This window comes from Talpa europaea (genome assembly GCF_964194135.1).
Source record: "Talpa europaea genome assembly, chromosome: 2".
NCBI classification, from domain to species: Eukaryota; Metazoa; Chordata; class Mammalia; order Eulipotyphla; family Talpidae; genus Talpa; species Talpa europaea.
In genome coordinates this window covers 114,447,634-114,470,663 of record NC_140068.1, presented here as the reverse complement: position 1 = coordinate 114,470,663, position 23,030 = coordinate 114,447,634, and the positions used below count along the sequence as shown (strand labels likewise).

The 23,030-nt window shown below is 36.7% G+C and overlaps 1 protein-coding gene across 1 annotated transcript in view; it reads left to right on the top strand.

The window, feature by feature from the left end:
* Positions 1–21,268, top strand: part of HIVEP1 (HIVEP zinc finger 1) — a gene marked incomplete at its 3' end in the record, with an annotated part of 137,531 nt that extends 116,263 nt beyond the window's left edge. The window contains exons 7-8 of the mRNA XM_084227754.1: positions 17,978–18,492; positions 20,090–21,268. Coding sequence (XP_084083880.1) covers positions 17,978–18,492; positions 20,090–21,268 — 1,694 coding nt within the window. The remainder of the gene's footprint in view (positions 1–17,977; positions 18,493–20,089) is intronic.
* Between the last annotated feature and the right edge of the window lie 1,762 nt (positions 21,269–23,030).

The following is a 23,030-nucleotide window of genomic DNA, read 5'->3' as shown; positions in this document are numbered from 1 at the left end:
TTTACTGACAACCAGTAACAATACTAAATGAATCAACCTGAATTTATTTCTATACATATTGTGGATGACAATATCAGGTTTTAAAATTACCTATTACATGTTTACATATTTTGTTCTATAGTATATTAAACTGATTTTTTAATTGCTAAGAATTCTGTCAGTGTCTTTGTTTAAAGACATTTTATAAAATTAATTTATAACCCACTTCTATTATAAGTAGTTTGTTCAATTTATTTTCAATTCTTAGTAGCCATGCAATGCAGTTAAAATTAACCATTTAAGTGGTGAGAGGATTAGCCAGAGAGGGTGAGGAGCAGAACAGGCAGATCTACTGAAATGCACTGCTGAGGGGAGCAATGGGCAAGGCAGGAGAGGTCTGCTGTGCCATGTGGGTAGCTCCCTGGCCGGTTGGGGATTGAGCTCATGCTGCAGTGGCCAGTAACAGCTTGATAGCTGTCTTTAACCCCCTGAGCCACCAGGGAAGTCCCTCTCTTTTGTGTCTTTAAAAAACTTTTCAATGTATACAGTCACAGAGAAGAGAAAATGTACTACTGAAACCTCTGTAGTGTTATAAAGTAAAGCTATCTCAATAACAAAAAAGGAAAAAAATGTTTTTAAATACAAAAAGATTACAAAGTTTTATTACATACTCATGTATTCACATTAGAGTTGATGAATATCAATATTTTCTCACATTTGCTTGAAGTCTTTTTCATTAATTCAGTGTTAAGTAAGACTTTACACGTTAGTGCTGTGCCTTGCTCATCATTTGCCAGTCAAGCTCCCTCCCAGAGGCAAACACTAAATGCATTTAAGGATTTTCCTTTTATTTCATTAACACAGAGATATATATTTGAGTCATGTGGCTTTGTTAATGTTTGGATTTTAAATTTGCATAAATAGTATTTCTTGTATGTAGACAGATAACCTAGAAAATTAATTTTGCTTTGTAATTTTAAATTATTCTCTAGAATAGATTTTCCATTTCTTCACATCTTAAATTATTTCTAATATAAGAATTTACGGTTTTGATCACTTTGATGGAGAGTCTGCTGTCTTTGTGTTTTGATTACTGTCATGAAATTGGATATTAACATGCTTTAAAAAGAAATTTCAGTTCATTAAATTGATAATAGAGATGCAATGTTGCTTAGCAATACTTCAGACATCTCTGTGTGTAGGGGAGAATGCCCAGATCATGATATGATGTTGCATGTCTGGAAGGTGTACTTTTTTCTAGTCTAAACATTACCCTAGAATGTCCTAGCAGTTCTTTTTCAATTTTCCTTTGCCGGTTCCTTCTCAACCCCTTAGCCTCTATAGGTAGTGCCCAGAGGCTGTGGTCTTTTAATTTTTCTGAATACACTACCTCCCTAGGTAATCTCATCCACACTTTAAAAACCATCTGTGGTGATGGTTCCCATATTCACTCAAACTTGCAAGTCCACCTCATACTCCCGATCTCCACTTGGATGTCTAATAGGCATTTCAGGTAGCTATACCCCCAAATACTGACTTACCTCTTACATCTAAGAAGTGTTCTTTTGCTATAGTGCTCTCCTGCCCTTTCTTGCTAGACCAAAAATCTTGAAATCCTCCCTGATGCCTTTATTTTTCCTATAATCCACAGTAAAACCTGTTGTCTCTTCCTGCAAAATGTATTCAGAAATCAACCACTTTTTTTTTTCTTATTGAGTTTATTTCTCGACTCTCAATTCTATTCTAGTCAAGCGGCATAATCTTTTTCTTTTTTTTAAATTGAGGTATAACATTAGTTAACAACACTAAGTGATTGAGAGGTTCACACCTTCAGATGTATGTTATCACACCACACCTGCCACCAGAGCCCCAATAATCTCATCACCAAGGAACCCATAGTCCTTTGGGACCTGTCCACTCTTTGTTCTCTATCCTCCCCTTCCCTTTTCAGTATTATACCGTCAGATTTCTAGGCTGCTTTATTAGTTTGTTTTGCCTGATCCTTTGTTATGTTTCTCTGTATCCTACATATAAGTGAAACCATCCAGCAATTGTCTTTCTCCTTCTGATTTACTTCATTTAGCATAATACCCTCCTTTTCCACCCATGTTATAGTAACAAATGGCAAGAATTCATCCTTTTTTTTTGTATAACTCATAATGCATTGTGTATATATACCACAACTTATTAATCCACTCTTCTGTTGTTGGGCACTTTGTTTCCATAATAAATAGCATTGCAGTGTATGTAGGAGTGCGTATATCCCTTTACATCAGTGGTTTTTCATCCTTTGGATAGACCTAGGAGTGAAATTGGTGGGTTGTGTAGTATATCTGAATATCGTTTTCCATACAGAATAGACCGGTCTTTAATGCCACCACTAGCAGGAGAGCTTCTTTTTCTCCACATCTTTGCCAACACATTTTTGATCTTTTAGTTATGACCACTCTCACAAGTGTGAGATGTTATCTCATTGTGGTTTTGATTTACGTTTCCCTGAAAGTATGTGATGATGATTTTTTCTCATGCCTGTGGCCATCTGTATGTATTCTTTGGAGATGTTTCTATTTTTATCATAAAAGGATGAAAGGATTTAGCTCTCCTGCCCATTTTTTGATTAGGTTATTTGTTTTCTTTTTGTTGTGTGGGTTCTTTAAAGAACTTGGATATTAGCCCTTTTTTCAGTTGTATGATGTACAGATATTTTCTCCCAGTCAGTAAGGTGTCTTCTTGTTTTAATGATAGTTAATATCACTATGCAGGAACATTTTAGTTTGCTGTAGTTCCATTTGTTGATTTTTCCTTTTTGCAATAAGCATCTAGTCTCCAAAGACATCCCTGAAGTAAGTGTAGTGGAGTACTTTGTATTTTTTTTTCTTCTATATATTTTGTGGTCTCAGGTCCAAGTGTTACATCCATTTTGGGTTAACTCTTGTGTATGATGTGAGAGAATAATTTGGTTTCATTCTTTTGTATGTGGCTGTCCAGTTTTGTTGAAGAAGCTTTTCTTTTTTTCAGTGTATACTCTTGGCTCATTTGTTGAAGATTAACTATAAATTTGAGTTTATTTCTGGACTCTCAATTCTTTTTTTTTTTTTTTAAGATTTATTTATGCATACAAGAACTGGGGTGCAGGCTGGAGGTGCAGGGAGTAAGAGTATTCACCAGAGACAGAATGGGGAGCAGAACAGGTAGATCTACTGAAATACACTGCTGAGGGGAGCAGCGGGTAAGTCGGGAGAAGTCTGCTGCGCAACATGAGTAGCTCCCTGGCCAGGGATCAAACTTGTGCTGCAGTGGCTGCGGATAGCCACTGCGTCTTAACCCCAGTGCCACCATGGAGGCCCTTCTTTGTCTTTTTTTGTGAGAATTGCTTTTGCTCTCTCAGGGTCTTTTGTGGTTCCATATAAATTTGTTTATTCTACCTTTTTGGAAACATGCTGTTGAAACATTGATAGGATTTGCATTGCATATTTATATTGCTTTGGGTAACATGGCCATTTCATGATGTGTAATATTACTTTGTTTTGTTTTGTTTTTTATCACCTAAAGTCGTCACCTCTTTTGGCCTATATATATCTGACTTTTAATCCAGATTATTTTTTCAAATGTTCTTGAAATAAGGAAACAAAAGATATTAGGACTTTTGATATGAAACCATGGAATTTTCATTGCTGAGGATTTTTGTTGGCTGGTTTGTTTTTGCTGCTGCTACTGTTTTATTTTGTAGTGGGAATTCAGAGGATAATGACTAAAAGAGTTTGATTTTTGTATTCATTTTTCACATAACGACAAAATAATAACTACTTCCTTAAGTGGATAGTCTCACTCAGCAACAACAATAATATTGTAGAGGAAAAATTGTTTTCCTTGTATTATAAACAAAGTACTTTTGTGATTCAACATCCCTCATTCTCCACCAGATGGAGTTTTCAGATTTGGGCACAAAGTCTGGCATGACTTTTCCCTTGTGACATCTGGTTTTGTATTTATATGTATAAACGCTTAATGACTAATTTGGAAATCTTCTCTTCATTTATTAAATTAGAGAGCATTCATTCTCCTAGAATTAAATTCTACTCTAACCAGCATCACTATGGTGTGGAATCTTTCCTATAGTATAAACTATCATAAAAGATAAAGAAAGACTTGATCAGTTTCTACTTTAATGTGTTTTAAAATTCTGCCCTTATTAATTCTTCAGACTATAAGGAGTAGAAGCATATGTTATGAAGTGTTTAATTTTGCCATCAATTTTGTTTCCTAAGGGAAAATAGAAACAAATATATAATAGATGAAGTGGCTGACTTTTTAAAAATTAGGAAGCATGATAAGTATTTTTCAGTAGACAGTTATAAGTTAAAGTTTGCCTCTCCTGTTAGAACAAAGCTGGGGATCTGAGGCTGGTCATTTTGGTGATCTTAATCTTCTCCCTATACCTTCCTTCCCCCACCACCCTTATAACCCAGGGAAATCTTAGAGATCAGGCAGTGATTCCTCTGAGTCATACACTGCTAGAAACCATCTTGGGATTCCATTTGCTGCATATCTACAATAAATATTCAGGAAAATTCTAAGGTTTGGTCAGCAGTCAGGTGTTATCATAGTTAGCTTTCCTACCTTAATTCCAAAAAGTAGTGATGATAGTGACTTTTCAGGTGCCTTTCATCTTGACTTCACAGCTGTGGCTTATGAGAGACATCTGGTCTAGCTGTTTGAAGAGTGAAAGTGAAAGAACTGAGCAAGCTATCATTGACTATCCTTTAGTGCCTAGGTTTTCCCAAACACAGTTGAAATTTGTCTCTTAATTATGCTAATAGATTTCACTTGTCTACTTGATTAAAGAGAAGTAAGTAACCAAAATCAGGAGCTACATGTCTTTTAGGAAACCAGTACTATATGACATCCAGTCTTGGTCAGTGTGAAAATTGATGCATTGTCTTCTCTAGATACTGAGTAAAAATTCCTAAGTACTTTGATAATGCACTTTATATTAACAATGTGTTACCTATGTCACTAGTGGAGTACTCCAGTTCCTTTGTTAGATTCTGTATAGTCACATGTATGTAAACAATTAATGCTATTGAGATACCCAAGAACTTGCTGCATATATTTAATCTTGATTAGCTCAGATAACTGGAAAATAGAATAAATCTTTTTAAAGGGAGTGTAAGGGGAGGAAAGGACACAGAGCAGGTTTTTCTGATCCAGCAGACCCGGTAAAGGAGGAGTCAGAGTCCTCAGTGGCTTTTGCAGGTCTTTTATTGGGATTTACCTGCTACACAGCAGGCAGGGGTGCTGGGGGGCCGGGAGGCTGGCAGTCCTCCCAGCCCCCAGCAAATCCTCACTCTGTCTAGGCTCTCCGGTGATCTCTGCTTCTGTTTCTTTGCTTCTCTCTCAGCTTCTCTTTCGGCTTCTGCTGCTCTTGCTTCTCTCTCTGCTTCTTTCTCGGCTTCTCTTTTGGCTTCTGCTGGCGTCCCGTGATGCCGCCTTTAAAAGCCCAGGTGAATCCCATCTACCTATGCCCACACCCTACTCCAGGTGCCCGCCATCAGGCATGCATTCAGGACCGCAAGGATCCATCATCTCTCTTGATGGCAGGAGGGCAGAAAAGCCTGACATTTTTCCTTACCCCGCAGGGGGGTATAATCCCACAAGGGTATTAGATTTAGACTTGATTGTAGATCTAACCCGTCAGACTTTGCAGAACAGCACCCAGTGGCTTAAGGATACTGTTTTTAGGTTTATGGGAAAACTTAGGGGACTTACTACATTGATTTTTCTGTAGCACTCATATCTTCATCATCATGAAATCTCTGAGTTTTCATACATTCAACAAAGTTTACTGAATGCTCATGAAATGTATCTCCTTGTGATGTTTTTAAATATCATTACCGATCGGTAATGTCTTGGTCCACTTGTAGCTTTTAGGGAAAGAGGGAACGTTCCAAGTATTTTTATGCCATGTTTCTATTTAGTTATTTCTTTAAGTCTGCCTTACTTTGTTGATTTTCTCCAAAGGTTCACTCCATATTTATTCCTACTTCAACTTCATTGTTTCTTTCCCTGGCATTATCTTTGTTTTCTTTTTTTAAGAATCGCAAACCTGTGCTCTCTCATGCCACCCATGTGACACCCAGAATATCACTGATCAGTGTAATGTGTGTGTTCCCTGGTTGATAGAGTGCTTTGTAAAGATCAGTGTGGCAGTGTTACGATAAAGAAACAAAGATCCTTGATTTGTTTAATTCTTTACTATTCTTAGCAACAGTGGACTGTATGGCTACTCATTTTATCTTTTAGCTGATAAATTCTTGTTCACATTTTCATATGGAATAAATGCAGAGGCTAGAAAATGTTTATTTTGAATTAAGCAAAAAAAATTATAAATTTTTCTAAGCCAACCATTAAAATTTGAACATTTGGCATTTAAAAGAAGTTTCCATTTAGTTTAAGATAACAACTCAAGCTCTAATTATAGTATGTGCTCATGAAAAGTCTAATTGCGGCCCGGCTACACACACCCTTGTATTATTGCTGGGCAAAATTACATAGTCTCAGGAATTTTACCCCCATGTTCTTGGGGTACTAGCAAATGCTTTTTTTTTTTATCTTTTGTGTCAAAATTTGTGCTCTTGGCTATTTGCTTTTCATGCCTTGATCCAGAGAATGTTTTTGTCATCTGAGTTCTGGACTTCAATGCTAGGAATGTTAATATTTTTGCCTCCACTGCCAAACTGGGAGAACCATTTATATGGGAAAGTGTCACTAGAAGCATTATTCTTGTTAGAATGTAAGTACTTAGAATAATGTGTGTAATAAGATGATGTCAGATCACAGGATTTAAAACTATGTCCCATTTACTCTTAAAAATAAATTAAATGTACTTTTTATAAAATAGTAGCAAAGCCTTCTTTCTAAATGGAACCTGTAGTATATGTTTTTATAATATATGTTTTTATCACTGGAATTTTAATAGAAAACATCTATATATAATATATATAAATCATAGTAATGATATAAAATAATAATTCTTGGACTTATATTTAAAATAATGTTAATGCCATTATTGAACAACAAATAATTGGTTTTCTTTCTAAAGTTAATGTACCTTAAACTTTGATTAATTATATCACTTTTTATTTAAATTAATATAACCTTGGCTTACACCACTGGAATAAGATCAAGTCATAGAATAACAGCCTTCAGGTGTATGTGACCCACCACACCCACCGCCAGCGTACCCCTAGTCCTCCACCATAGTCTGTCATGCTCTTGATGATGTTTTTATCTTTTAAAAAAAAATTAAAAATTGACAGCAGTTGTTACATGCTTTAAAATAATTTTTCCCCAGCTTGCTGCTGTTTGTCTGAATTTCAAAGTAATATTTCTAAACATGAAAATACAAAAGCATGTAGATTAGAACAATGAAGAGTGTTGGGTGGAGGGGTGTGTGGCTGAGCTCTCAAGGGCTTCTTTGGGGTTCCCCAGCACTCCTTTGTGGAGCCATCTTCCAGCAGGTGTCACTGTCTGGCAGCAATGGGAAGGCGAGTTGCTGATTGTCCCACTAATCTGAAGAAGATACTTTTGAAACACAGCTTTAGGGAAGTTGTTTAATTAAGTTTAAGTTTATCGAAATATTTACTTTTGGGGAAAATATTGCATTGATTAATTTTGCACCTATAATATTTGAGTATTGGAAATATTTTTTTTTATAAATACTGGGGAATGTGTCTGGGAGGACATAACTTTCATGGTAATTGTTCATGAATTTGTTAAGTATTGATTCCTAATATCTATTTTAGAATTCCTGGAGAGACTGAGGGGCAATAGCTTTACCCTCCTTAAGTATTGTATCTGTTTTATACATGACAAAGAAGGGGCAATTATAATAGTAAAAAGTCAGTATATATTACTGGAATTGTCACAGGATCCTAACTACATAAAGACTTGATTCTAAATTCTGACATCGATGCTCTCTAGCCATATATATCTTTCCTAAATTCCCTTTATATGATAGGTTTTATGTCACCTGTGTCATGGGGTGGGTGTTAGGTTTAAACATGACAATAGACATTGGGAAACTTTTTCTGTAAAGAATCTTATGGTAGATATTTTAGATTTTAATCCATATGAGAGCTGTCGTGACTACTAACCTTTATAGTTGTGGTACAAAAGCTACAATACATGTGAATGGACTTAACTGTATTCCCATGGGGCTTAATTTACAAGGATCAGAGGTGAGCCACATGTGGCTGATAGCTGTAGTTACCAACCCTAGAGTTGACAGTTATCCAGTGTGTAGTATATTGTCATGCAGAAATTATGTGAGGTTACATTCAGTAGCAAAATGAGCACTATCACAAAGTCATAAATGATAAGCTTCTTGAGTTGTTAACAAATCTGTCTTCTCTTGGTTACTGGCTTGTGATTATAGACAGACTCATGTTTCTTTTCTAGATCTTCTATCAGCACAACTTGACTCAGTAGTAGTAATCATCTTTGGGGGGATGAAGAGATTGAAGTTAAGGGAGGACAGAAAAGTAGTATGAAATGACTTTTATTAGCATGAATGCACACATAAAGCAGTTACCCAGTCTTTGTTTTGGTGCTCTGGATATTTGAAAGGATGCCAGTGTCTTCTGTTCATTAAAGCTATCCATTTTATCTTTTTTCTGTCACTCCAGCATATCAGGTCTATATAACAAATATATGATGATCCAACATTCATTTTCAGGCTTCCAAGCTTTACAGTGGTCTTCTGCTTTGGGGGTTTCCAGACACAATGCATGCAGAGAAATAAAGATTAGTCTGTTTTTACCTTGGGGAAAGAAAACTATACAAAGGAGTTCTGGCCCTTCTTATGTCCTCTGCAAGCTGTAGGCATGTGGCTCTGTCCAGGAAAGTCACTGTGTGTCCTCCCACCCATAATAATACTGCCAGTTGTGATCTGAAACTTGGTACATCAAGGCAAAATCAGATTAAAATGGAGTCAGTAAATAATTGTTCTTTTTAAATCGTTCACATAAATTGCATATACTGGAAATAATTTATAATTAAAAGTGTAAAAGATTTATAATTATTCTAAAATTTCTATAGTTACTATGAAATGTATTTGTGAGATTAAAAGATTGTTATTAGCTTTCATGCTTGTTGGAGATTGCATTTTATGTGTTCTTTTCATAATCAAATAATTATACGAAGCTTTTAATGTCTGTACCTACAAACATTCAACTCATGCATATTTATAAGCTAGCTTAATGACTATAATTCATTGTTGACCTTTCAGATCATTCTGTCATTAGATTTTTAAAATATGACCTTTGAATATGGAATATTTCGCATCGACTTGGATGACAGAGAAACCTGGCTTTGACCCTCAGCTCTAATTCTTGTAAACTATGGGTCCACACTTTATAATAATTAACTGCGTTTTTCATTTTTTTTAGATCATTGAACAAAATTAGTCCTTATTGTAGTTATGATCAAATAGTATTGGTCTGTGTATAGTGATAGCTGATTGCTCTTGGTGCCCAGACGCTGGAACTGGAGGAGAGCTATTTAGGCATGATATGCACCATTGATTAAGAAATGCAATATAGAAGATAAGAAAGTTTGGTAAAATGTAAAGTTTTTGTATAGATTAGGGTACATTTTGGAAAAATTTTCTGTGTTTTTCAGTTAACCAACAGAAATACTAGAATTGGTTTCAAGATTTAAATTGTTTCCTATTAAACAATAGGAAAGGAAAATACTGCTTTTCAGAAAGAGAAGTCTTTTTTTTTTTATAGAGGCATGTTTTTTCTTTCTTTCTTTATTTGTTTGTTTATATATGCACTGGGTACAGTCAGAAGCGCGGGAGGGTGAGAGAATTCACCAGAGCCAGAGCGGGGAGCAGAGCAGGCAGAAGGACCGAAGTACACTGCTGAGGGGAGCAGCGGGCGGCAGGAGAGGTCTGCTCGCCATGTGGGACCCTCCTCCAGTGGCCGGGGAGCAGCCGGGGATTGAACCGACGCCGCAGAGGCCGCGGGCAGCTTTGCAACCCAGCGCTCAACCGCTGCGCCACCGGGGAGGCCCAGAAAGAGAAGTCTTAATGAGTATAGGACCACAAGGAGGTGGATATTGTACAAATTTATCTGAATGAGATAGAATAATAGTTGATAACAAACGTATAAAATTGGTGTCATAATTGGCAAATAGTATTTTTTAATGCCATTGTATTAAAGCTTATTTGTCTTACAAAGAAGTTGCAAAACTAGTATAGAGACTATATACTCTTCACCCAGCTTCCTCCCCTTATATAGAATATTACATACCACAGAACATCTGTAAATATGAAGAAATTAATGTCAGTTCCATGTTACTAACTGAAGTACAGAATTTATTTGGATTTCACCAGATTTTTCACTAATGTCCTTTTTCTGTTCCAGGATCCGCTTTGTACTTTCTTGCTGTAGTTCCTTATGTTCCTCCAGTGAAGTTCCTTAGTCTTATTTATCTTTTATGACCTTGACACTACTAGAGGGAACTGATCAGTTACTAAGTAGAATGTTCTGAATTGGGGTTGGATTGAGATCGTGCCTTATTGGGAGAGTGCCATAGAGTGATGTTATTTCTTTAGCCTATCATATTACGGGGATCATTCTGTCAATGTGTATTATTGGTCATGTTAACTTTCATTACTTGGCTAATGTGATGACTTCCAGGATTCTCTACTGTAAACTTACTACTTTTAACCTTTATAAATATTAAGAATTAGAGATACATTGAGGCTATGTAGATATCTTGTTCATATTTTGATGGATCTTGTCTTTGGTATTACTGTTTCCTTTTAGTGTGACCCCATCTTTTTTTTCTTTTTGTGATTCCTTACTTTGGGGTTCCTTAAGCAGCCCAGTATATTCTGGGCCTACAGTGACCATTTCTCCAAGGACCTCTGTTTCCTTTTACTAAAGAACGGTGTTTAGATACCAAGATCTAGCCACTAGGTGGTGTGTTCTTTGCTACTGACCTGTGACCATTGCTGTCCTTTCTTATAGGCTGGAACTGGAAATATCTGTATGTATGCTAACTCAAACCTACATGCACCTGTATGTCTATATCTGTGCATGTGTATGTATACACACATACTTCTCTCTATATATATAAACACATGTATGCCATCTAGATAAATGAGAGCAAGTCCATACTAATAATTCCAAGTCCGGGCCTCCCTGGTGGCACAAGAGGTTAAGCACAGCACTATGAAGCTATCTGCAGCACTGTGCACAAGTTCGATCCCCAGCCAGGGAGCTAACCACATGGTGCAGCAGACCTCTCCTGGCTAATTCCAAGTCCATTCTAGCACCACAGAATTTATTCTAGCCAGTTCCATTTCCTATTTTTTCATTCACATACAATGAGAAATCTGTTTTTCATCCACAGTATGTTTACATACTTCTTCAACTCTAGTATACCAATCAACTAGTTTAAGAAATCGTAGTCCATCTGTGAAAAACAGACAGTGGTAGCCTAGTGTTTGCGTGTAGTTCTTTCTGTCTGCAGACTTCAGAGTATCTGGTCAAAACCTACTTGGCTAAGGTTGCCTAAGGTGGGGCCACTTTTTCCTATTCCGTTCATTGTGGTTTTGTGGCTCCTTGTAGTGCAGTTTGAGGCATCTGTCTTAGCTTGCTTTCCATCTTGTATTCTCTAATTCATCCTGGTTGATTACCTTTCTATAACACTGTAAAATCCACTTCATGGTGTACAGTTCTGTGGTTTTTAACAAATGAAAGGAAATATATATCTACGCCTACAGTTCCATACAGAACAGTTTCATCACCCCAGAATGCCGATGTCACCCTTTTATAGAAAACTGCTTTGCCTCCTAGAAAACCCTAGAAACCACTGATCTCTTTTCCTTCTTATACTGTTCAGAGTGTCATGTAAAGGAATTATACAAGCAGCTTTTCGGGTCTGGCTGCTTTCACTTAGCAAAATGTAAGATTCATGCATGTTTTGTGAGTCAATAGTTCATTCCTCTCTAGCTGAGTAGTACTCGACTGGACTGGTGCACATGGTTTGTTACCACTGACTGCTGAAATATTGCTGGATTGGTTCTAATTTGGGACATTTATAAAGTTGCTGTAAATATGTGTGTATAGGTTTTTATGTGAATGGTAACTTTCCATTTCTTCATTTGATGTTAGGAATGGAATCTCTGGTAGCTATACTTGGTGAACATTTTGCTTTGTAAGAAACTTCAAAACTATTTTCCAAAATGGCCATATATTTTACTTTCCCATCAGCAATGTATGAGAGTAGAGTTATTTTGCTACCTTACCAGTACCATTTTTGCAAATATTCTAACAGGTGATGCTATTTCATTGTGGCTTTAATGTGCATTTCCCTAATGATTGATCATGTTGAGTGTTGTTCATGTGCTATTTGCCTTCCAGACACTTGGTGAATTAAAAGTGATTTATTTTATTGTTGAATTTTATTTTTTTACATATTCTGGATTTAATTATTTTTGTCAGAAATGTGATTTACAAGTGTCCCCCCCCCCCTTTTTGGCTTGTCTTATTATTGCTTTCTGTGGTTGTCATAAAAATTTAATATTAATAAAGCCTCGTTTATCGATTTTTTTATTGCTTGTGCTTTTGGTATTGTATATAAGTAATGTTTGTCTATCTTAAGTTATTATTTGTAAAAAAATATTAGGTGTGTATTATGGTTTTTTTGGTATATAGATGTCTATTTGTTTCACTGCCATTTGTTGAAAAGACTGTCCTTTCTCTGAAATTACCTTTGTGAACATTCAACTAACTCTTCAGTGTGGTTTTTATCTTTGGACTTTCTCCTGTTGTTTGTTGATGGTATGCATCGTTTACAATAACACACTGTCTTAAATGTGAGTTCTTTAACTTTTAGCCTTTGAAATTATTTTGGTTCTTCTAATTTCATTCCGTTTCCATAGAAATTTTATCTAGAGCATAATATCTAGAGCAAAGTGTGCATGTGTGTGTTTTTTTTTTTTTAACATCGGTGTATTGCATCTATAGATCAAATCAGGGAAAAATACTATCTTAACAGTATTGAAACTTCCAATTAGTAAGTATTGTCTATCTCTTCATTAATTTTCCATTTTTGATTTATTTAACCTGGGCTTTATAGTTTTCAACATATACAATTCCTGTTTATCTTCTTAATTTATACCTAAGTATTTTATTTAAAATAAATAAAATTTATTCTATTTACTATTGTAAATAGTATTTTTAGTTTTGAACTCATGCTGTTCAGTGGTAAGGCATAGGGTTTTTCATAGATTTTCTGGTTATCCTCTCATATATGTGTTTTTCATGACAATTCCTCTTTTTCCCCAAATGTGGTAATTTATACTTTCTCTTTGGTCAATTTTACTTTAGATTTATCAACTTTATTCATTTTTTGCCTACACCCCATCCATGGTTCTGTTGACTTTCTCTATTTTTTCTTTTCTCATCTTTATTATTTCCTTCCCACTTAATTGCTTTGAGTTTAGTTTTTTCCTCCAAAATTTCTTAAACATGAAAACTTGATTATTTGAGATCTTTGCTCTTTTTTTTTTTTTTTATCAGTTCCCAAAACTTTTGTTGTTGTTGTTTTTAAACATCCCTGTTTTTCACAATACAGGATTTCTCCCCTTAGGCATGGTCCCCATAGTTTACCCACCACCAAAATATCCACAGTCCTCCATCACACTCCACCACAGTCTTCTTCCCCCCTGTTCACTAACTCTCCCCCTCTGTCTTCCCTTCCCCTACCCCTCCTGAGGAGCTCAGAACTATGATTTGCTTTCTAGAGTCAGTCTTAAAGTTTGTCTTGGTCTGATCCTTTGTTTAGTTTCTCTAGATTCCACATATAAGTGAAACCATCTGGTATTTTTCTTCTTCTGGCTCACTTCATGAAGAATAATCCCTTTAGAAAGTACTTAATTTAATACATTTCTCACCATTGCTTTAACTGCATCCCACAAATATTGAGTGCTGGATTTTTCTTCCAGACCAACATATCTCTAGCTTTTCCTTGAGACTTTCTCTTTGACCCATGGATTATATGTAAATGTGTTACTTAATTCTAAAATATTTGAAGATTTTTAATATATTATTCAATTATTGATTTTTAGTTAAATTCTGTTTTCATTCCCAAAACATACTTGGTATGTCTTCTTTTTATTTAAGTTTGTTGAGCTTTGTTTTGTATAGTCAGACTATGGTGTATATTGGTGAATGTTTCCTATACACTTATAAGGAAAATATATTCTGCTGTCGTTGGGTGGAACATTCTATAAATGTCATTTAGCTCTAATTGGTTAGTAATGTTTTTCAGGTCTTTTATTTTCTTACTGATTTTCTATGTACTTGTTTCCATCCATTAATAAAAGTGGAGTTTTGAATTCTTCAACTCTAATTATGGATTTGCTGTTTATCCACATAATGTTTCTTGTTCTGAAATCTACTTTTTTTTTAAAGATTTATTTATGCATACAAGAACTGGGGGACAGGCCAGAGGTGCGGGGGTGAGAGGATTCACCCAGAGACAGAGTGGGAAACAGAACAGGCAGACTGACTGAAATACACTGCTGAGGGGAGCAGCGGGTGAGACAGTAGAGGTCTGCTGCACCATGTGGGTAGCTCTCTGGCCAGCCCGGGGATCAAACTCGTGCTGCAGAGGCTGCAGATAGCTTCACAGTGCTGTGCTTAACCCCTTGCGCCACCAGGAAGGCCCCTGAAATCTACTTTGATGTTAATATAGTTTTTGCAACTATATTTTAGTTAATAATTTAGGTATATATTTCTTTATGTTTTATTTTCAATATGTTATTGTATTTAAAGTTTATTTCTTGCATATAGTATACACTTGGGACTTGTATCCAGTCTGGAAATCTCTCTCTTTTAGTTCATGTGTTAGATCATTCCCCTTAATGTTGTTTTCCATGTGTTGGGATTAAAAGTTATCAGCTTACCAACTGTTTTCTATTTGTTCCAATTTTTGCTCTCTCTTTTATGCCATACTAAAGTATGATTTTATGATTGATTTTTTTCTGTTGTTACATTAAAAACATTTAGTTGTCTACCTTCAAAAGATATTATTGTTTTATATCTACTTTAAAACCATTAGTCTAATCATAATTCCTTTGTTCCTTTGTGCTATTGCTCACTTACCATTTAAATTTATATATAATATACACACACAGGGTGTTATTACTTTTTTTTTGCTGTAAATATTCAATTACCTTTTAGAATATGAAATTATACTTTTTAAAAAATAATTTTACCTTTATTCTATTCCTGAGGCTCTTCATTTTTTTGTAGATATAAGTTGCCATCTGATACCCAGTTCTCTCTGCCTAAAGAGCTTCCTTAATATTTATTATTAATAAATCAGTTTTTGTTTATTTTTTTCTAAGAAAGTCTGTATTTCTCCTTCATCTTTGAAAATTAATCTCAATGGGCATAGAATTTTGGGTTTGAGAGTTTTCTTGTCATTACTATGTTTTGCACTCTGCTATAGCATCTCATTTCATTGCTTTTTGTAGTTTTCAAATCTAAACTAAAATTCTCATTCAATGTTGCATGTTGTCCACCTTTCTAAGAACTTTTAACAAAATATTAATCATAATTTTAAATTCCCCGACAGTTGTAACTGCTGTGTCATATATAACTAGTTATAGTTGCTTTTTTTCTTCTTAGTGTTTTTATTCTTGCCTTTTTGTATGTCTTGTAATTTTTGTTGAAAGCTGGACATCATGTATAAGATAGCAAAGACTAATGTAAACAGTCTCTATGCCTGGTGGGCATGCCTCTCCTTCTCTGTGTCTTTTAGTGTGGGCATTAAAAGTTTTCTAGCTAGAGTGTGTGTGACCGTGTGTGAGATTTGTTGCTGGCTGTGACTACTCTCTGCCTCAGACTTCAGTTTCTTACATAGAAATTGTGTTTGGGCGGGGATTCCATGACAAGAGTAATGCCTATTCAATTCTAATTTTTAGGCCATCTGTTTATACTGTGCTTCTAACAGGGTCAATCCACACATCTTTGTTCTTGTCTTTTCCCTCTCCTAGAACCAGCCACTGAGAAGTAAAAAAGAGATGGCATTCTGTCTCTCTTCTGAGTCAGCATCAGCCTTCCACATGCACCATGCTCTTAGCTTTCTGGGCTGTGACCCTTTTAGTTCTCCTGCCCCTCTCCTAGCTGTTGTGGTAGAATCAGCTGTAGTCTTGTCTTTTCTCTTGTTCATTCCCTTTCCTCATTGCATTGAGTTTTCATCAATTTCCTGAGGTCTACAATGCTGGTTACTCTTCACAGAATAGTTTTTCTTCCCTAGTGGAGAAAGGGGAAAGAGATCCAGGAGGAGTTTCTTGCCTCTCCTAAATTGCTACTGCTCCTGTTCCCAGTTCTGAACCGAGACAGTGAGCAGTTAACATTCTTTATCTGAGAGCTCTTGGATGTGATTCATGACAGAGCTGCAGAAAATTCAGAGTCATTTCAGCACACACTTGTCTCTAATTAGTCAGGTAGCTCTTTAGCTTCACACACCCACCCCTCCCCACCCTGCTTTCCCCTTTAAAAGAAAATGTATCTTTAAAAAGATACATGATTTGGAACTAGTGTGGCAAATCCAAAGCAAATTGGGGATGGCTTGCTCACTTTATTCAAACATTGGACAGGGTAGAGGAGAGGCATTTGTGAGGCAGGAGTCAGGGCATTTACTCAGAAATTACCTGTTCTGGCTCCAGCATAGGATTTAGCCAGTTGATATTACTTTATTATTTTTACAACAAAATATTCAGTCCCTTAAAGTAAAGAGCTTGTGAAACCACATTTTAAAGAACCAAAATGGGTATGCTTTATCTTTGGATGTTTAAATTATGAAAGTGCTGGAGATAACCAATGTAAAGTTTCCTGTATGTTCCATCTCCTTAGAAATTATCTGGTGTCAGTCCTTTCAGACTTTAGGAACTTATCATTGTAATAAAGGAAGGAAATTAAAATTAATTTATAGACCATTTGGGAAAGCCAGGAAACATACCTATTATTTCTCTATTTTCTTTTTTTTTTCCCTCTCTTAAAAAAAGGGGGGGGGGAATGGAGAATGTATCACAGCTAAGCTGAGCATGGTTTTTATTACGACCCTGTGACAAAGAATTGTGGTGAAGAATTATATCCTTCCCCCATCTAACTTTGAAAGTTCATTAGCTTTCTAAGGGAAAGTGCCACTAATTTTGCAAGATTTTGAATAAAATAAGATAAGGTTTTAAGCTTAGTTCTACATGACCTTCTGAAAGTATTTGAATCTATTTTGAAGACTATTTTGGATATTCTTTGTTAAGTACACTCTCACATGACATTATGAGATGATATGAATAATTTAGTCTAATGTTCTCATTCCTATGAATCATCATAGAAAAAAAAATGATAGGGAATTTAGCACCTCTCTTAGTTTAAAAGAAAGTAGAAGAAGGTTTAAATATTAGAGAATATTACTTCTCAGATGACAATGGAAACATGTCTGAAGTACTATTCAGGTATTAAAGAAATTATTTTGCTTATAATTACCAAATGTCATCAGTTTTTTGTTTGTTTTAATTCAACAAAGGGAGACCCAAAGGAGTAGACAAAAACTCTGTGTTACATTTTTTAAAATATAGTCCAGTCTTCATTTGGGATTTTACAAGTCTATTTGAGATGTTTATTTCTGATTTTCTTCATATGTTACCTTCTGCCTGCCCACTTTTCAAGGCTCATTTCATGTTCTGCATCCTTAACAACACCTGCACTGGCTGTGCCTCTCTATTTGTGCCTCAATTCTCTGAATTCCTCTTGAGCTGGCTAGCTTGTTCTACACCAAATTAACTAAATTCTAGTAGAGTTCTTATCGTTTATATCCTTCACAGTGTCACCAGGCTTATATCAAACAAGATTGCATTTGTCCCATTGCAAAATATTCTGTAACATACCCTTTTGTTTATTTTTATTAGATGAAAAGCAAAGATTCAGTTTTGAGAGGTCTGGATATGATCTTGAAGAATCTGATGGCCCAGATGAGGATGATAATGAAAATGAAGATGATGATGAAGACAGCCAGGCTGAATCAGTCCTGTCAGCAGCTCCCTCTGTCACGGCCAGCCCACAGCACCTTCCCTCTAGAAGCAGCCTTCATGACTCCGTGAGTACTGATGAGGACATCAGGATTCCAGATTGCTTTTCTGGGGTACATGCAGACCCAATGGACGTTCTGCCTAGAGCATTGCCCACCAAGATGACTGTGCTGAGCACAATGCAGTCAGATTACAGCAGGAAGATGGAATCCCCAGTGAAGAGTGGGCAGCGTGCTACCAAAAATGAAGAAAATGAGACAACTACTCCTGTAGACTTTTCCAGGTCACCTGAAGCTGCACCCAAATCCCCATGTCATCAAATGTCAGTAGACTACTCTGAGTCAGAAGAAATCCTGAGAAGTTCTGTGGCAAGAAAGGCTATTGCTTTAACACAGGTAAATAGTTTGTTATTGTTTTCCTGTGGTCTAAATATTAAATATAGGTAATTGATGACTTAAAAAATGATGTTCTTAAATGATTCGTTTATGACTAAATCATTGTACTTCACTGTTTTATTTAAAGGCAAAGGACATTCATCTGCAAAGGAATTTAATCAGAGTTCATTGTATTGTAAATCTGTGAATGAACCTTGAAAAATATACTCATTTATTATTATTTGCTTTTTTCTTATTCTTGAAGTAAAATATATGTTGTGCCAATTGAGAACACAATGGTGGGACATACTCATCGGTTGGTTTACTCTGAGTTGTTTTCCCACTGGTATTAATGGGATGGATTTGCACTAAAATTACCCAAACATTTTGTAGTTTGCCTTCGTGGGCAAAACAGCTACCAGTTTCTATCGCAAAGTTAACATGACCCAAAAAAATTGTATCAAGAAATTCACTCTGCTTGACTGATCAAATTGCTGTGGCAGCTTGGGAAAATTTCCAGCCATGAACTAGCTCAGGGCAGTCGGGGCCTCACAAAAGTCACTCTTAAGTATGCTGTGAATGATTCCCTGCTTTTACCCCTGGCGGGCTTATGAGGAATGTTTAATTCAGTGAGAAACTCATTCTTCTCTCATTGACAGTACAGTTTTTTCTAAATGAGGCAAATTTTGGCTTGCTTGCTAGCTGACACTGAAGAAAAATTAAAAGACTAAAATCTTGGATTTTTATAGATCATCCTAAATTAAGTTTAATAAATTTTGTCAATGTGTGCATTTATCTAGAATATAATTTAATGTGACTGTAATATAGTTATTATCAAGTAAAAGCTAATATTTTGATGATATTGATAAAGAGAGGAGTGGTACGATTTATTCCTTCTAACAGCATTTCTCATTGCTTTCATATTGGCCACCTGTGCTATAAGCTTTTCTAGCGCAAAATCTCTTGCAAACCTGCCAATGCCTGAAATCTGGTTTTCAGGAGACATTTCATAAACATATGAATAAATGCATGAACAAACCAATGAAAAACTGCAGACCTTTTTATTAATAAGAGTTCTTTTTTTTCATATATAACTAAACCTCCAGCTTGTTTTCCCCATGAGTTGATAAAACCAACAATGTGTTACTGTTACTTGGCACTAGAAAATAAAGAGATTAAAAGTAAAATAGTTGTTTTAATCGGAATTCATTTTTAAAAGTCAAAATAGGGCCTCCCCAGTGATGCAGCGGTTGAGCGCTGGGTTGCAAAGCTGCCCGCAGCCTCTGCAGCGCGGGTTCGATCCCCGGCCACCGGCGAGGGTCCCACATGGTGCACAGACCTCTCCTGCCACCCTTTGCTCCCCTCAGCAGTGTACTTGGTCAGTCTGCCTATTCTGCTCTCTGCTTTGGCTCTGGTGAATTCTCTCACCCTCCTGCGCTTCTGACTGTACCCAGTGCTTGTATAAATAAATTAAAAAAATAATAAATAAGTCAAAATATAATTTTTGGAAAGCTTGTGAGCTTTATAAAATATAAATATACATACTTTTACTTCATAGCATTTTCACTCAGTGACAAAGAAAGCTTTGCTGTAAAAGTTATTCTCTCTTGTTTTCTAGAACTCTTCATCTGTAAAACTTCCTCCTCTTATAACTGAACACAGTCTTCAGAAAGCAGTGGGCATTCCTTCTGTGGTCTTACCCCAGCCTGACTCTCAAGAACAGAAGCAGCAAATAACTCTCCAACCAACTCCAGGACTGCCTTCTCCCCAGACTCATTTGTTTAGCCACCTTCCTTTGCATTCCCAGCAGCCATCAAGGACACCTTACAATATGGTTCCAGTCGGGGGAATCCATGTGGTCCCTGCGGGCCTCACATACTCCACGTTCGTGCCCATTCAAGGTGGGCCAATGCAACTTACGATTCCTGCGGTCAACGTAATTCACAGTACTGTGGGTACTCCTGGAGATACTGTCACAGAAGTTTCTGGCACTACAAATCCCACTGGAGTGGCTGAATTAAGCAGTGTTGTGCCATGTATTCCCATTGGCCAAATCCGTGTGCCAGGCCTTCAGAACCTAAGTACACCCAGCTTGCAGTCACTTCCATCACTGAGTATGGAGACCGTCAATATTGTAGGCCTGGCCAATACGAATATTGCCCCACAGGTACACCCCCCAGGGCTGGCTCTAAATGCTGTTGGACTGCAGGTTCTGACTGCTAACCCCTCCTCGCAAAGCAATCCTACCCCGCAGGCACACATTCCAGGCCTCCAGATCTTGAACATAGCATTGCCTACTTTAATCCCCTCAGTTAGCCAAGTAACTGTGGACACACAGGGAGCTACTGAAATACCAGTTCCCCACAACAGAGCACGCGAGACGCCAGCCAAGCAGACTTCCCTAGGCACTGCAAATCAGGGCAGTGGGACTGCATCTCCTCAGGGGTCACCTCAAGTCCAGCAGGAAAATGCAAAAAAAGTTCTAGATCCACCTGCGCCTTCAAGAGACCATGTAAGGCTGGATAGTTCAAATAAGATGGACACAGGGAAGCCTGCCTCTGAAAATCATGTGAAGCCCAAGCATGAACTCACTTCTGGGCAGAGCAAACCCATGTCCCCATCAGAGCCTGTGCGGAAGGCGCAGCCTGAAGCTTTCCCAGAGCCGTCAGGCCAGCAGACTCTCTCTCCTGACAGACAGCTGCCCAGGCCTACAGCACCGCGCCAGAGGCAGGCCACTGCACAATTCAGCGATGTGAGCAGTGACGATGACGAGGACAGGCTTGTGATAGCGACCTAGTGGTTTTTTATTGTTTTGAGGTTTTTTTAATATAACACTTAGAGGTTTCTTTGAAAACCCTCCTTTACTTAAAGCACATTTTTCTGACATAAACTCATGACTAATCTCTGTGCAATCATGAACTTTTGACCAATAATTGTTGTTTTGTGTCAGCTCCAGCCATTTTTGTACATGTTGTATAGACAATTGTGCCTTTTAGGAGTTTTATGTTTAGAAACTGTACAGATTGTTGAATATCTATATACATAAAATATATATTATATATGTATATGAAAACCAGGTAGTTATTTGTGTTAGTAAGAAAACCTGTCAAATAAATGAAATGATTAAATTATATGTTGCACTGTTAAATATAAATTTTTATGGCTGTGGGGCAGAGTTTCTGTGTATAAATTAGTATGTAAACTCCATATTTATTGTATTCATATTAGTCTTTGAAAATGCGTCTGTCCTTCTTGTGTAAGATGGTAACTTTACACTTCAGACAGATTTTCTGTGTTATGAAATGTTTCAGTAAAATATTGCTTACTGACTTTACAAATGTTTTAGTTGTGCGTTCTTTTTATCATCTAGTGATTAGTAGTCTGCTTTCAGAAAATAGCCCTGATTATACACTTCCCCCACACACATCCACTCATAGCTTTTTGTGGACATTAGTGATGTTGCTGCCATGTGAAACACTGAAATCCATACAACTGAGAGACTAATTTTTCTTTGTAAGGGGTAACTTTGGGACTGTTAACTTGAACTCACTATTTATGCATATTTTCCAGGAGTACATGTAGCATGATGCCCTGAAATGAGCAATGTTCCTAAAGGTGGGCATAAAAATTTCTGGTAAATGCAAAAAAGTTACAAAACAATCATCCTGAATGTATGTCTTTCCTTCTGGCCAGCTTTATGTCTTCCTTTCACTTCCTTGTTCTGCTTTGATTTATAATTATCACAACTATAGCTTAGCTTAGTCGTAGATCAGTAAGTTTCTCCCTTCCAAATTAAAAACAAAAACAACCCAACAATCATCCTGTAGCATTGACCCTGAAACCCCTTTCTCACACCCACCTCTCTGTTCTACAGCCACAGGCTCTTCTTCCCCTCAGTCCTACTTGTTACACTCCCCTGTCCAATACCAAACCATAGAGGCCCAAGACTTACAGAAGACCCAAACTTAGACTTTTAAGTTACTTAAGTGACTCTTAGAAATAATGTCTTGTGCATTTAGAAAAATGGAAAGGAGAAGCTAGGTGTGAGAGATTTTAATGTTGGGATTTGTCTCAATGATGCGCTAAATATTTAATGTATTCACATTTTTAAAGGCCTATTTAATGAGGAATTCAGGAATATGAAGTAGTGAGGCAATAGAGCCTGGTGGAAGTATTCTAAGGAGGCTGGAGACCTGTGGCAATCAGTTTCTGCATCATGTCTGAATTTGGGAAAGGCGCTGGCCATTTTATATGCCTTAATCCAGATTATGTGTAGGACATGCCCAGCTCCAGTGGTTCAGATGAATCACTGATGCTTTCAGAGCATGCTTCAATTTATATTTACACTTTCCCAAGAAATAACAGAATTCTCAAAAATAAAACTATTTCAGCAATTCCACTCCTAGGTATTTACCCAAAGGACACAGAAACATCAATTCCAAAGAACACCTGCACCCCTATGTTTATAGCAGCACTGTTTACAATAGCTAAGCTTTGGAAACAACCCAAATGCCCAAAAATAGATGACTGGATCAAGAAGATGTGGTACATATATACCA